The sequence below is a fragment of the Hemicordylus capensis genome, chromosome 3 (assembly GCF_027244095.1).
Source record: "Hemicordylus capensis ecotype Gifberg chromosome 3, rHemCap1.1.pri, whole genome shotgun sequence".
Classification (NCBI taxonomy): Eukaryota; Metazoa; Chordata; class Lepidosauria; order Squamata; family Cordylidae; genus Hemicordylus; species Hemicordylus capensis.
Window position 1 is genome coordinate 313,509,028 of NC_069659.1, and position 16,041 is coordinate 313,525,068.

General features: G+C 41.5%; 1 protein-coding gene across 9 annotated transcripts in view; it reads left to right on the top strand.

Moving 5' to 3' along the window:
* The window catches only part of LOC128352189 (uncharacterized), a 41,675-nt gene that overhangs the window by 8,784 nt on the left and 16,850 nt on the right, over positions 1 to 16,041 (top strand). For 7 of the 9 annotated variants that reach the window (XR_008320253.1, XR_008320254.1, XM_053312519.1 and 4 more), the window contains exons 4-8: positions 2,242 to 2,390; positions 5,310 to 5,450; positions 6,853 to 6,998; positions 9,894 to 9,989; positions 10,541 to 10,673. Coding sequence is in view for 6 of the 9 variants with exons in the window: in XM_053312519.1 (XP_053168494.1) it covers positions 2,242 to 2,390; positions 5,310 to 5,450; positions 6,853 to 6,998; positions 9,894 to 9,989; positions 10,541 to 10,673 (665 nt within the window). In the remaining 3 variants the exon portion in view is untranslated. Of the gene's footprint in view, positions 1 to 2,241; positions 2,391 to 5,309; positions 5,451 to 6,852; positions 6,999 to 9,893; positions 9,990 to 10,540; positions 10,674 to 14,620; positions 14,731 to 16,041 lie in introns of all 9 variants that reach the window. The other 2 variants (XR_008320255.1, XM_053312521.1) reach the window with 2 other exon arrangements.

Consider the following 16,041-nt stretch of genomic DNA (forward strand, 5'->3'; position numbering starts at 1 on the left):
TCTAATTAATATCTCTATTTAAAAATTTAATAACCCATTAAAAACAATAATACATAAAACACAAAGAGCAGCAGTTGTTTCTGCCAGTGATTCTATTGATGCCCTGGTTGATACCTGGAACAGGGAACTTACCAAGGCAGCAGACACAATCACTCCTAAGTGTTCTCTCTGACACGCTCCAAAATTAGCTCCATGGTATATTGGAGCTGAAGCAACAAGGTAGATGACTGGAGTGCAAATGGAAGAGGACTCATCTTGAATTTGATACAACATAGCATAGAGCCCATTTGAAGGCCTATGCTGTGGCAATATGTGCAGCAAGGAAGCAATTTTATCTTTGTTTGTATCTGGCTGTAAACCGCCCAGCGACATAAGTTTTGGGTGGTATAGAAATATGTCAAATAAATAAATAAATAAATTTTATTCTGTGTGTATTTCATCTACAAATTCTCCTCCAGCAGAACTGTTCCGGATTGTTAGGGGTTTAACTCTTCTGTTTCAGATCTGTTTCTGGAAACCATGTCTCATTGTGAATTATTCAGTGAATTCTTTGCAGATAAAATCTCTCACATTTGGGCTGATCTGGACTCTAGTATTTTTGCAAGGCCAGTGAGGGAGGTGTCCAGTAATCCCTCTTGCGAGATTAGATTGGATCAGTTTCAATTTGTGATTCCTGAGGATGTGGATAAGCTGCTTGGAGCACAATGGCCTACCTCATGTTCTTTGGATCCTTGCCCAACATGGCTGATTTCAATGTGGTAGTTGAGCTCATGGTGAGGCAGGAAGAGATGTGTTCCATTTTAAAAAAATGAAACTTGTTCTAGTTGAGCCACTGCCCAGGATAGTGGGCAGCATCCAAACTAAGCTAGTCATGACTAAGTCCGATTGAAATTCATGGTACTGACTAACAGTGTAATTGATTTCATTGGTCCTTAGACATGAATGTTGCCCAGTGTGGATAAGCTACAGTGGGAAATTACAGTATGCAGATATGGATTAATCCATCAGTCACTTGTGTGTACTTGGGTGGAGGTACATGCACACACCTGACAAAGTTATGCAGATATATCCAATCTTTATACCTGTTGTAGAAACTGGGCCCACCAAATACTGAGCACTAAAGAATTTGCCTGTCTGTGTCTGTCTATCTCCGTTGTAAAGGGTGGAAGGAATGGAATCCATTTTCTGTTTTTATTTAAAGTCTTCACTATTTCATCATAATGGAATAGCACACATTTAAAAGAAATTAAACTAAAACAAACGGTCACTCTGGCTGCAACAAGGAAAATCGGTTTGCATACATACCTCTCTTTCTTTTTCCCATTCTAATCATCAGGCTTTGTAAAAACAGCTTGGCCCCTAACCCCTCTCCCTCTATTTTGATTGTTAATATAAGGGGCAGAAATGATATCTGTCTTCAAAATCTGAAGGGCTGCCATACAGAAGGAGAAGTGGACTTATTCTCTATTGCTTCCAAAGGCAGGACTTGGACCAATGAGTTGAAATTGCAAAGGCAGATTTGGGCTAGACATGAGGAAGAATTGTTTCTAACTGTAAGAGCTATTCGACAGTGAAACAGTCTGCCTCATGCTGTTGTGGACTCTCCATCAATGGAGGTTCTCCAGCAGAGGCTGGACAGTCTCTCAGAGATACTGCAGCAGTTTCCTGAACTGAGCAAGTGGCGGGACTAGAACACCTCTACGGCTCCTTCCAGCTCTAACATTCTATGACTGTACAGTGGGGAAGGTGGATCTCGTATTCAGTGCCTCCCCTGAATGACTTTAATGTCTTGTTCTCTGTGTAAATGGCAGGGGTGGGGGCGGTTGTCAAACTTGTGATGCTGCATAAATCTGATAAACTGGAAGTGCACTCATTTAACAAAACAAGCAGAGAGAGAGTAACATAACCCCACAACAGCAATCTGGGAGTAGAGAAGGAGCAATTTGCAAGTCTGGCAGAAAAGCACTGGCCAACAGTTATGTTACAGCTGCTAGTGTATATGCAACATAGCAGAATATGCATCAGAACAAAAGTACGATATTGACTCTCATGTGGAAGATCAGTTGCTATTGTGTATGTAGTTCAGTGTAGGAATGCATGGAAGGAAATGCAGTGGGGGGGAGGCTCTCTGTCTGGAAACCCCATGTGTAAGAACACATCTAAAGCAAGGAATAATAAATCCAATTAGGATTGTTAAAATCTTTGATAAATCTTAATTTTATTTTTTGTCCATGTTTTTAGGCAATCTTACTAGAGCTGGATGGACGTACCATCTATCCATTTTCTAAATTAGAAATAACTCATTATGTGTTAGACCTTTGGTCAATGGAAAGACTTGGAGTAGCTTTGCCTTACAGCAATTTGAGTTCTCTTGTTCTGGATTATTCCAAGTAAGTTTGCTGTTGTTAATTTAGCTGCAGCCTAAACAAAAGGAGCACTGTGCAAGAAAGTACTGTAGGCACAGTACAATAAACTTATTTCTAGTTATTATGTATTACAACTAATTTTAGTTTGTTCCTAGAATACAACAAATTATAATTCTGAATGCCAATGCAAGGAACACCTAGCTGTAAAGCAATCTCATCTGGATGTAGTAATCCTCTGTGAGGAGGTCTGCTCACAGGGTGTATAAGGGAAAGTATCGTATCTATCCTAACTCTTTTTGCCCTTGTTTAACCCTTCTCAGATTATACATGTAATTAACATAATTCAGTGACAATGGCCCCAGTCTTCACCAACCAGTGAGCTAAGAGCTGCCGAAAGGCTGCATCCCCACCCTCCCAGCAACAACTCTTCCAGATTATCCTAGCGCCAGCCACTGGCCAGAGGCCAAACAGTAGCTGGGCCCTAGATCCCTTTCCATTCTAGTGAGAATTCTGCTGCACTATTGGTTGTGCTGTGGCTAAAAGGCAAAAGGAAAGGCAACTGTGGACCAAGGTCATTGGCCAGAAAAGACCAAGGGCTGGTAGGAGATTGCCTGGCCCGACAAGCTGGCATTCCCTGCCGGCTACCCCAACCTCCCTGCATGTGCAGACACAGATGGCCTCCGCATATGTGCAAACTCCACACATGTGTGGAGCCCATCTGAGCCCTGGGGGTAGGACCGAGGTGTATGCCAAACTGGGTGAGGATGTCTATGTGTGGCTGCAGTGTGTGTGTGTGTGTGCGTGAGTGTGTGTGTGTGTGTGCGTGAGTGTGTGTGTGTGTGTGTGTGTGTGTGTGAGAGAGAGAGAGAATATTACACACACACACACACACACACACACACACACACACACACACACAGTAAGGCACATAAAAGTACCATAATATAAATTGCAATGAGAACCAGTACAGTTGTAAAGCTATATATTCATAAGAGGGAGTCAAACTCTACAATCAGTAGAGAGAGATGGAAATGGAAGGCAGGTTAAGAAGCTTCAAAAGCTGACTGCCAGTTTTTGTACAGTTCTGGGGAATCATGCTTATCTTGTGATGAAAAACTTCACCTGCTAATTTCTGCAGATCGAATTGCTGTTAAAGATAAAAACAGGCTGCGCTAGTGGACAGAGGTGTCGCCACCATTGGGTGACCGGGTTAAAAGAACCCGGGCCGCGCTGCGCAACCCTGACATACCCCCCGTGTCTTATGTCAGATGCAGGGGGCTTGGTTTAGCTCCCAAACGGGGCCGCACGGCCCCGTTTGGGAGTTAAATGGCCAGCGCTGAGTCTGCACTGCCCTGTTTGGGAGCCAGACCATGCCCCCCATGTCTGATGTCAGATGCGGGGGGCATGGCTAACCACCCACGTCTGATGTCAAATGTAGGGGGCGGGGTGAGGGGGGCCACAGGAGCGGCCGGACACGGGCCGCTGCTGGCCTCGTTCTGCTAGTGCTAGTGGAGGAGAATTGCTCTTGTGGTAGCAAACATTAATTTCTCCCCTTTGCTAAGCAGGGTCCACCCTGGTATGTGTTTAATGGGAGATTACATGTGAGCATTGTAAGATACCTTTTTAAAATGAGTAGAAATTCAGTAATCCAAAAACCTTAGGTTTAAGATGATTTACATTTTAACTTGTACTCTAAAAAGAATGGAAATTGCAAGTTAAGGTGCCCGTCTTAACTTCTGTGCCATATAAGCTGTAAAGACTTTGTACAGTATAGAATATGATGATGGCTTTAGAAATGAGGCTCCATACACCCATACTTTCCCTTGGTCTTTCAGCTGGATATTGGGCTGGGGAAGGATGCATCCAGGCAGACACTTAAGAGGTGCAGTTTCTTTAATCACTTCCTAGAGATGCCCCTGATGAATGTCTTCCTCATGCATCTCTGATCAAGGCAAAGTGGAAGATAGGAAGCTGCCATATACCTAGTTAGATCATTGGTCTATCTAGCTCAGTATTGTCTTCACAGACTGGCAACAGCTTCTCCAAGATTGCAGGCAGGAATCTCTCTCAGACCTATCTTGGAGAAGCCATGGAGGGAACTTGAAACCTTCTACTCTTCCCAGAGTGGCAGCTCTATCCCCTGAGGGGAATATCTTGCAGTGCTCACACATCAAGTCTCCCATTCATATGCAACCAGTGTGGACCCTGCTTAGCTAAGGGGACAAGTCATGCTTGCTACCACAAAACTAGCTCACCTGTGGGTGCATGGAGCCTCATTTCTAAAACCAACATAGGGACATGCCATATACTGAGACAGACCATTGGTCCATCTAGCTCAGTATTGTCTACACAGACTGGCAGAGGCTTTCCCAAGGTTGCAGGCAGAAGTCTCTCTCAACCCTATCTTGGAGATGCCAGGGAGAGAACTTGGAACCTTGTGCATGCAAGCATGTAGGTGCTCTTCCCTGAGCTGCCCCATCACCAAGGGGAATATCTTAGTGCTCACACATGTAGTCTCCCAGTTAAATGCAAACCAGGGTGGACCATCTTTAGCAAAGGAAACAAGTCATGCTTGTTACCACAAGACCAGCTCTCTTCCCTATACTAGACTGTACAGTCTTTAAAGCTTATATGGCACAGAAGTTGAGATGGACACCTTAACTTGCAATTTCCATTCTTTTTGGAGCACAAGTGAAAATGTAATACATCTTAACTTTCATCTTAAACTAAAGGTTTTTGGATTACTGAATATAAATAAATGGTAGTATGATGGAAGCTACTATAGATTTAGAAATCCCTACTAAATTTAGCTTATCTCAAGTTAAGAATAAATATATGTAATGTATATACTTGAACAAGAGCTAGATAAGTACATGTTTTAGAATAATAGTAGGCAAATTGCTTTGAAGACTACACCTACCTAATAAATTGTCCTCTTTACAGATGTGGAGATAATGGCGTCCATAAACTAACCTCTGGATTAGATGGGAATAGAAAGCTCTTAACTCTAAGTCTCTGCTACTGTGATCTAGGACCTGTAAGTGGGTCAATACTGGCAACCATTGTAACCCAAACTGCCATTTGGTAAGTCATGGTAGCAAATATTTTTAGGACAGTAGTAGTATTAAGTTATATCTTATTAATACTGAACATAAAAATGTGTGTGTGTTTTATGCTCTACTAATTAGGCAAAGTGGCACCTTTTTAACATGGTGATTCTCTTTATTTAGCAGGGGGAGAGTAACTGACCCTATCCACCCCCAGCACAGTACCTCCAGTGACTGTTGCTGGTGTATGTCTTATGTTTCTTTTTAGATTGGGAGCCCTTTGGAGACAGAGAGCCATCTTGTTTGTTTATTTATTATTTCTCTATGTAAACCGCTTTGGAAACGTTCGTTGAAAAGTGGTATATAAATATTTGTTGTTGTTGTTGTTGTTTAGTGTGTTTTTAAAAGGATATTTCATTGCCCTTTTTTTTTTCAATATGGAAAATCCTATGTAAAACCTAAAGCTACAATTGATCCAATTTAGTTTTTAATAAAATAATTCTAGGAACTTCTGAAGTTCTACTAATTAGAGACTATTTTTTTCTTCTTGGGCAAACCCAGGTTTGTTCCACTTTTCCTCCACACCTACCATATTTTCTTGCATATACCCCATCCATGGGAAGAGCTTGCACCTGCCTAGAACCCTCAGTTCATTAGTGTCATTAAGTCAAATGGAAAGCTCACACCTAGCTACTCCCTGAACCTTCTGTTGCTGCAGAAATCCCGGGCAGCCCTGTTGGGGCAATAGAGCAAGGGGGCTGCCGAACTTTCCTTCCCAGCACTGGCTAAGAGGATGCAGGGGTGCGTAGTGTAGCCAGCACAGACCTGCATGCCCAGAGGGACATGGTGGTGGCAAGCAGGAGAAATGCTGCCCCAATGGCAGGGAGAGAAATGGGGTAGGAGAAACAAGGCAGCAGGGAAAGAAATGTGGCTATCTGTGTTAATGAATTGCTAGAAAGCCAACCACTTTAAGTCTTCACCCTGCTTCCGTTTGCAAAAATAAAATAAAATAAATAACCCATGGGCTATATGCATGAAAATACAGTATTTATCCTAGGTTCTAGAAGCAGACCCTACCAGCCTGCTTTTCAACCCACTGACTGTGTCTGGACATATTCATAGCATTGTCTAGTAAGAAATGTGCATCTACAATGTGGTTAGTCTTAAGAATGAGCAAGCCAGGCAGTCTCCCAAGGTGCCTACCTGAAAGGGACGTTGAGCTGATATACCAGCCACGAATAATAGATATGAATAAAAACGCAGTGCTATTAAAACAACAGTAGCTATTGAAATAGCAGTAAGTGCAGTAACTGTTAAAATAACTGTAGTTATTGCAAATCTGTTTCTAAATTCCAAAAAGAGAAAAAATGTTTAAATGTCAGTTAATCTTATTTTTAATCAATGTCTGTGATATATTTCTGAAAATGTGTTTATCACAGCAATCTGTTCCTTAATGGTAACAACTTGCAATGTCTGGGTGCTACAGAACTCGTCAAACAAATAGTAGACTACGCAGAAAGCCTTGGACAAGAAAAGAAAGCAAATGCCTTTATGTACAGCAATGATACTGCTCAACAAATTCTAGGTCAGATTGTTTCGGGTTGTTCACTCATGTAAACTAATTTGAATCTAAGCATTAAGATCATTCTACATGAAAAATTTCTTGGTGAAAATATTATCTTCAGGAATATTGAGAAGCCTTACTAGGTACACATGAAACACAAAACAGGAACAACCACATCTTCTATGGGAACAACTTGTTTAAAGTTAAACTTGTGATGTTAACTATCAGTCCCAAGAGGTGGTTTCTCAGAAAAGCGTGTTTAAAGTAATTTTAAAAATAAATAAATCCAGCAAATGTTTTCAGTTGAGAAACCTGGGTTTCTCTGAGGACAAAAGGGTTGTGTGTTTGGCTGATTTAATTGGAAGTTAAGCCTGACCAAGATAGATTACTTTTTTTTTAAGGGGACAAACAAACAAACAAACCATATGGGGATTGAATAGGAATGTTTCCATTTTGAAATTGGTAGAAATACTTTTAAAGAACGGGTTGGTCTCAAAATATATCAGTTTATCCAATCTGTGTACAGGCTCATGTTTGCAGAAGCGAACATGAATCTGAAACTCCACAGTAGGTAAAAGCAGCAGGAGAGAAAGGTTAATAACTTCTCCCAAAGCTGCTCTTCTTGAATAGCATTTTGTCAAATTCAAGAACAGCTCCATGGCGTGCAATGATAAAATGTCATCAAGGTTGTGCAAATTAGTTGTGCTGAGCAAATTTTTTTCTGCAAAGTGCATTCACACATTAGATTTCAGCAGATACCATCTGCAATATTAGGTGGAAGTATAGAAATACCTCTTTTTAACTTATATCAATACATGTGTGGGAAGATATTCCATGTATCTATTCATATGCATCATGTATAGTTCTATCTTAATCACTATACTGAAGTCACAACTATGTAGAAAGAATAAAGAGGAATACAACCATTGATGGGAACTGATGCAGGAAACAGCATCTGCCCAAAATTTTAACAACTTCTTAAAACTCCAAGCAGCTACACAGAAAACAATAGGCTTCGAGCAGGTAGTCTGATGGTGACAAGTATTGATTGACCTTGGCTACTAAAGAGAGGGCAGGCTACACACCAGCTCAAGCCAGCAGGTGGGGCTGCAGCAGTGAGTGAACATGGGCTGCCTCTGGCCTCCCTATGGAGCTGCTCATAAGCAGTCTTACTGAAATTAATGGGACAAGTATACATGTCCCATTAATTTTAATGGGAGTAAAGTAAAGCGTGCCATCAAGTCAATTCTGACTCGTGGCGCCCACAGAGCCCTGCGGTTTTCTTTGGTAGAATACAGGAGAGATTTACCATTGCCCCCTCCCACACTGTATGAGATGATGCCTTTCAGCATCTTCCTATATCGCTGCTGCCCGATATAGGTGTTTCCCATAGTCTGGGAAACATACCAGTGGGGATTCGAACCAGCAACCTTCTGCTTGTTAGTCAAGCATTTCTCTGCTGTGCCAAGGTGATTTAATGGGAGTACTCAGTGCTAATTTTCTGAAGCCTGTCAGTCAGGCTGAGAGGAGGGATATGCTGAGCTTCAGCATGTAGTCAGCCAATAAGGAACAGAGGAGGAGGGCCTCCTGCCACTCCTTCTGCAGCAGACACATCGCTGAGGACGCACCAGCTTCAAGCCAGCAACCCTCAGATGGAGAACAAATAGTGTGGTTGCAGTGTGGGGAAACAGGATGACTGAGTCCCCCCAGGAGCCTTTCAAGTATTCCTAGGGGTATATGTATCCCATTGGGTGCCCTTGCTCTGGAGGATGCTCCTGTTGGAGATGAACTTCCAGTGCATCGACCTTTTGCACCAACTGTCCTAATGACCACTAGGGACATTGGGAGTAGAGACAGTGAGTAAGGGTCTCCCTATCTGTCCCTACTCTATGACCCCTGAACTGACTCTGCAGCACTTCCTGTGCTGAGTCACAATCCTTCCTTTCCTCCTAGAGAGCAGATGGAAACATCTCTCTCTCTCTCTCTCTCCTTACCTATCCACTATGTAGTCCTTTAGATTAGATATAGGTCTTTCCTGTCTAAGTGTATTTAACCAATAAATGTTTAGTGTTTAGTCACACAAGGATCTCCATGTGTTTTCTCTAAATAGCTGCAATAGCCAAACCATCCTCTGCTACCTACTCTGTAACTGGGGTGTGTGCTCATTCCTTAGTGCTCTGCTGTTTTACCTATTGTGGGTAAAAATCAACAACCTCTAACAGCTCCTTCCATTGGAGGAAGATCCAACACTGAGTCTTTACATATGAAAATTACAATGTATACCTGTAGTGTATAGAGGTCATATTCATAGTACATTGCAGCTTGCATGTATGTTCAAATGTATACATGTCAGACTCTCACTTGTTACAATCTACTTATAAGAATCACACAGTTTTGGGAATTCTATGGGAACCTTGATAATGCTGTCTTGAGGAAGCAGTTTCTCATAGCTTACTGGTAACATTGAACATTTTATTTTGTTTGATTTTTATCCCACTCTGTTCTATTGGCTCAGAGCAGGTTACAACTTCTATGAACACATTTGTTAAATAAATTTATTCTCAATAAGTTGCTGGTCTTTTAAGATGCTGTAAAATTCTTTGTTTTAATTTTTAAAGTAGATGTAGCCAATTGTAGGGATGAAGGAGAAATAGAAAATACCATTAACATTGTACTCTCTTCTCATTTTCTTCCTTGCAGGAAATCCTAAACCAGAGTATGCCCTGTCTTATGTAACTCAACAGACTCTGGAGGCCTATAGACTACAATGAAGGCAGCACATCTATATAGTGGTAGATGCACTCCCTCCATTGCTGAGCACTTTTCACAATCCTGGGCAATGTGGGATTTAGATATGTAAATAGGAACCCCAAAAATGGGAATTACCGGATAATTTATGTAATCTTTCATTTACAGCAGCAAACAAAAATGCAGAAATGGATTCAAATGCTGCTTCCAAAATGGATGACTCTACATCATTGCAAAGCACTACGATGGGGAAGAAAAGAAAAGGTACTGGAAATTTACCCAATTAGGCAGTCTGTAACTGGGGTTATATAGTGAGTTTATGTATCATTATGACTGAAACTGCTTTAATTTACTATCAGTGTAGCTTAAGAGCTCTTACAGTCCCTTAGATATTCCTTTAATAACCCTGTCCTCTACCTTCACTATGTTGTCCAATCTACCTACCATATTTACCCAAATAGAAGATGAACTTGGAAGCCCAAAACTTTGGAAAAAAACTAGTCTTGGATTTAGGTAAATACAGTATTGTTCTCACTAAAAGGGTAAATCTGTTGTCTGGGCTTAATGAATAGGGCAATAGATGCAATAAGGTACAATAAGGCAGTGCAAAGAAGGGAAAGTATAGTGGTCCAGGGAAGACATTTCAGAAGTTGGCTTAAAACAGGAAATGTCAGAAACAGAAGGAGCTGGCTTGATTTATAAGAATAGAATTAACTGTTCTGAGGCAGAGACTAGAATGACAGAGGGCACTAAAGCAGAAACTGTATTTCTTAATTGCACCCAAAACAATCCTTATGTGCTTACACTGGTTGCAGGATTAAAGAAAAAAAGTAAGAAACCTGACCCTGGCCCCTGGTTAGCTAAACTGCATTTGGCTGATAATGCCATAGATGGAAGATTTAACGAAACAGAACAAAGGATCTGGGAGTTCATCCACCATTTGACACGGTAAGGCAATTGAGACCAGGACAGAAATCACTTTTTTCTGCCATTTGTGACTCTTTGAAATGCTCAAATATTCAGATTAAGAACAGGCATAGCTTCTCGAACTCTAGATTTAGCAACCCGAGCTCTCAAGCACACTACAGATATCACTTTATCGGCATGAAAGGAAATACATTATTGAAAATAAATAGTCTATTCAGTCAATCAATCATTATTTATTACGGCCATAGAGCAGCATAAAGTATAACGGGTGATTACACATAGCCACCTAAATGGTGCAGCGGAGAAATGACTTGATTAGCAAGCCAGAAGTTGCTAATCAGAGGTTATTTATTTATTTATCAAATTTATACCCCGCCCAAACTTACGTCTCTGGGCGGCTAACAATTAAAACACATATAAAAGTTAAAAGTTCAACATATAACACATATAAAGGCAAAACAATACAATAATTTAAAAAACATAAAATTAAACAGTGTTTTTTAATTTAAAAACCTGAGAAAGCTTGGGTTAAAAAAAGCATTTTCAACTGTTTTAAAAAAAAACTATCCAGAGATGGGGAGGATCGTAACTCGACAGGGAGCGCATTCCACAATCTCGGGGCAGCAACCAAGCAGGCCCGTCTCTGTGTGACCACCAAACGAGTTGGCTGTAGCTGGAGACGGACCTCCTCAGACAACCTCAATGGGCAGTAGGGTTCGTAGCGAAGAAGACGCTCTCTTAAATACCCAGGACTTAAGCCGTTTAGGGCTTTATAAGTTATAACTAGCACTTTGTATTTTGCCCGGAAACCTATTAGCAGCCAGTGTAATTCCATCAACAAAGGAGTAATGTGGTCTCTCCAAAATGACCCGGAGATCAAACTGGCTGCCGCATTTTTAACCATCTGAAGTTTCCAGATTACATACAAAGGCAGCCCCACATACAGCACATTACAGAAGTCAAGTCTGGAGGTTACCAACAAATGTACCACTGTTTTGAGGTCGCTGATCTTGAGAAACGGGTGCAGCTGGCGTATCAGCCAAAGCTGATAGAAAGCACCCCTGGCCACCACCTCAACCTGAGAAACCAAGGAGAGGTGTGGATCCAGAAGTACTCCCAGACTGCGGACCTGTTCCTTTTGGGGAAGTGATGGTGTGACCCTATCCAGAACAGGTAGATCAAAATAATCTCTGGAGTTCTGACCCCACACAATAAGTACTTCCGTCTTATCTGGATTCAGCTTCAGTTTATTCTCCCTCATCCAGCCCATTACTGCTTCCAGGCAAGCATTTAAGGAGGATATGCCATCTCCTGAAGATGTTGACACAGAAAAGTAGATCTGGGTGTCATCAGCATACTGATAACACCCAGCTCCAAATCCCCTGATGATCTCTCCCAGTGGTTTCATGTAGATGTTAAAAAGCATTGGAGAGAGTATGGAGCTTTGAGGGGCACCATACTTAAGTTCAGATTTTGAAGAACAACAATCTCCAATCAACACCATCTGGAACCTGTCCAAGAGGTAGGAGCGGAATCACTGTAAAACAGTGCCTCCCACCCCCAACACCCTCAGACATTCCAGAAGGATACTATGGTCAATAGTATCGAAAGCCGCCAAGAGGTTGCCAGTTCGAATCCCCACTGGTATGTTTTCCAGACTATGGGAAACACCTATATTGGGAAGGAGCGATATAGGAAAATGCTGAAAGGCATCATCTCATACTGTTTGGGAGATGGCAGTGGTAAACCCCTCCTGTATTCTACCAAAGACAACAACAGGGCTCTGTGGTCGCCAGGAGTCGACACTGACTCGATGGCACACTTTACTTACTTACATATGGTAAAGGTAATAAACATTAGAGTACATTAAAAATACACAAGAAGCATATGGGCATAAAAAGTCTTAAAAGGCATAAAAGTCTGTAGCGGATTTAACCCAGCCTTTGCCTCAAAGCAAGCTCACGTGAGGGGAAGAAAAATGCTGAATCATCCTCTCTTTCTTTCACCCACAAAGGCTGTTCCTTTAAACTTAAAACTATTCCTTTAGTAACTCAATCACTGCCACCACAGCACTTTCCATATTAGACCCTGCAATGGGGTCATGTCGTATCTCAGAAGTGTGCTTCCACATTTCCTGTATTGTGACACCACAGTCCCTACATGGACAACAGGGTGCCGTTCACATTTCCAATGCCTTGTTTCAAATTTAATCGCTACGATATAGAGCTAGGATGTTGTATATCCAGTGTAAGGAAGTTGCTGTTTGGGGGGGCTGTTAGTTTCAGCAAGATTGCTCCCCCTGCTGTTTACGTTTTGAATGCAACTTGCCTGAACGGAGGCATTTTGCTGCTTTTGAGCAGCTGGTCTGGAAAGCACCCACACTCACTTTTTCACAGAGTTTAATCCCCCACTGGTGTGGGCAAAATTCCGGGGAACTTTCCTTCTCTTTACTATTGGAAAAGAACACAAAAACCTCCACATGCAAACCTACATGTGATAAGAAAACTCGGTAAAGTTGCTGAGCAATCAAACTTGAGATGTGTTGCACCAGAGTAAAACCCCTTTCAGCCCTCCTTTCTTGAGTTAAAAATCCACTCAGAGGCTTATCAAAATTGCAAAGAACAAAAAATAAAGGAACATAAACTTTATTCAAAATACTACAGACTGCTTCAATCTGAGGCTTTTAGTTACAGGTAAAAGAAACGCTCAGTAGTTGCAAGAATACTTCAAAAAGCACCCCAGTTGCAGAGAACTGGGATATAGGAAACTTTAAGCCCCTTTAAAGGTTACAGAGACTTTTGCAATGCCCTGTTGGAATGACTCCAGCTCAGTTTCTCTTAGCTTGTTACATTACAGATAAAACACAGTAGAACAGTTGCAAGGTCATGTGCTCACTCGTGAACACATCGGGAAGCATGTTGGAAGTGACTGGACGTACCCGGCATGTGTGCACATGCATGTCAGGTATTTCCAGTCACTTCTGGTCCGATGAGGCAACAGGGCAGCAGGGAGGTATGCTGCTGCTCCGACAGACCCTTTTAAAGTGTTGTGCCAGTGGGGGAAACATGGTGGGAGGGGTAAGAGCACTCTTCCCCACTTTTAAAGGTATTCCCTCCGCCTTCGTGTACATCCCTTACAGCCACTGGAAAAATGCTATGCAGGGGTTGGATAGGGGTAGTTACTCTCCTCCTGCTACATATAAGAAAACCACCACCTTAAAGGTGCATATTTGCTCAGTTAGAGGGATTAATATAATTTGTTATGGGGCAGCTAACAAAGTTTATTATTTATTATTATTATTATTGGTGTCTGCTATATGCAGTTGTTTGTTTTAGAAGATACATTCTTCCTTCAGTCTCATTCAGGAAGGTGTGTTCCTGTGAGGAGGAGTGCAGGGATCTAAGTGGGTGCAGGTTATATAAAATTTATTCTCACTCCTTGCTCAGCCTTCCTACTCCCCCCCCCCTTCTATTTTTCTTCCTCTTTCTTTTGCAGGAATATAGACGTGAGCTATATGTTTCTTTTAAATGAGCACTGCTGTACTAGCAAGCAATTTTCAGAAAGGAAGGTGCAATTGTCCCATCTCTCTTTCTTACCGCGAGGCTGCAGCTCGTGGCCACTGCTTGCTCCATCTTTACCTCCTGTTGGCAGAGGTGTACCCAAGTAATTTTGGAGCCTGGACCTAAAGGCCTTTGGCAGTTCCCAGCCTGCTGGTGTCCTCCCACCCACAGCAGTGGAAGTTAAACATCATCCCCTGCACTATCCCCTGCACACACACACCCCATCACACACACAGTATTTTTAAAACATGGATTATTGAGGGCACAAACAGCAACTGAACTCACAAGAAAGTAAAAATTTAAAACAGGTATATTTATGAAAATATGCATTCGCAGAAACATTGCAACACGGAACTTAACAAGTTCTCATTCCACATACCCCCCCCCCTTTCTCCTCTGTCTCTAAAGATGATTTGTTTGAGGGCCTCGTGGGGATGTGGAGGCCCTGGACTTGGTCCGGAAATCCAGGGTTAAGAGTGCCTCTGCCTGTTGGTGCCGCTGCGGTTCCCTCTTCCAAGGTGTGCGCTTGCTCTTTTCCTTCCTTCCTTCACCCACTGCCAGAATCAGCCCCTTCAGTTTCATCAGAGAGTTGGCTTGTAGATTAATTATGCCAGTGTGGGAGAGCACAGGTGTGGGATATACAAGGTTTGGGTTTTTGTTTTTTTTACAAAAATGCTAATTTTTCATGGGGTGCAGGTTATATCAGTGTGCAGGGTATATCTGCGAAAGTACAGTTCATAGACTATCTTAAAAACAAAGACATGCTCAACACCAATGTTCCCTGTAACAGAGATTTCCAGATGTTGTTGACTACAACTCACAGCATCCCTAGCCAAAGGCCATTGCTGTTGGGGTGATGGGAGTTATAGTCAACAACATCTGGAAATCTTACTGGCTGCACTGCTCAACGTTATTTTTAGTCCTATGCAAATTTAATAAATTAAATTTATGATTGAAATGTGATTAGTAAACTAAAATGTAATCAAATGCAGGGGTGATAAAATAGATATTTTTTTAGTTTTTAAAAATTGGATTTTTTTGTATTTAAATTGGATTTTAATTTTAAAAAAACAATTTATAAAAAAAGAACCTAGGTTAAAAATATAATCATGAATGTTAGTCATAACTCCTAATTATATGCTATGAACATGTTAATAGCAGTATTTGGGGATGAGAGATAACAGACCTCATCAGTCCTATTCTGCAGGTGGTTTACATCTCTCTCTCACACACACATTCATTCTCTCTCTCTCTCTCTCTCTAGCCCTTGCCCCTCACTCCAAAGTGCAAAGACATTTGTCCCAATCACAGGTTATATATCCTCCATTGTAGAAGGGAAACACCTATCATGGCAGCAGGCTGTAAAAAAATACCCCATTTGAAATATTTTAATGAAGTTCCTGTACCTGTGGATAAGGAAGGCATGTGTGCAAAATGCAAACAGTGCAACAAAGAAATGCAAGGCCTGGTTGCCCAAATGAAACAGCATTGTGAGATGTGTGCACCTATTATAGTATGTACCTACCTTCTAAAAATGAAATCTACATCTATCCCTGAATAAGTATTAAGGGTATATTAAACAAGAGTGTACTTTTACTAGAAAATGATGATTAAATAGAATCTTCCTGGTTAGTGATTTAAATCATTACAATTGTCCTGCTGTGAAGTGACTTAAATCGTGATCAATGGTAGTCCTAATCAAATAGTAGACCTAGTTCTCTCCATCTAAGTAGTAAGAAGCAAAATAATGCATTTATGCTTTCTAGCATAGGTTCCTGACAATGACATTATTTGCTGCTAAATTTTTGCAATCATCCTAGGTATTAAAA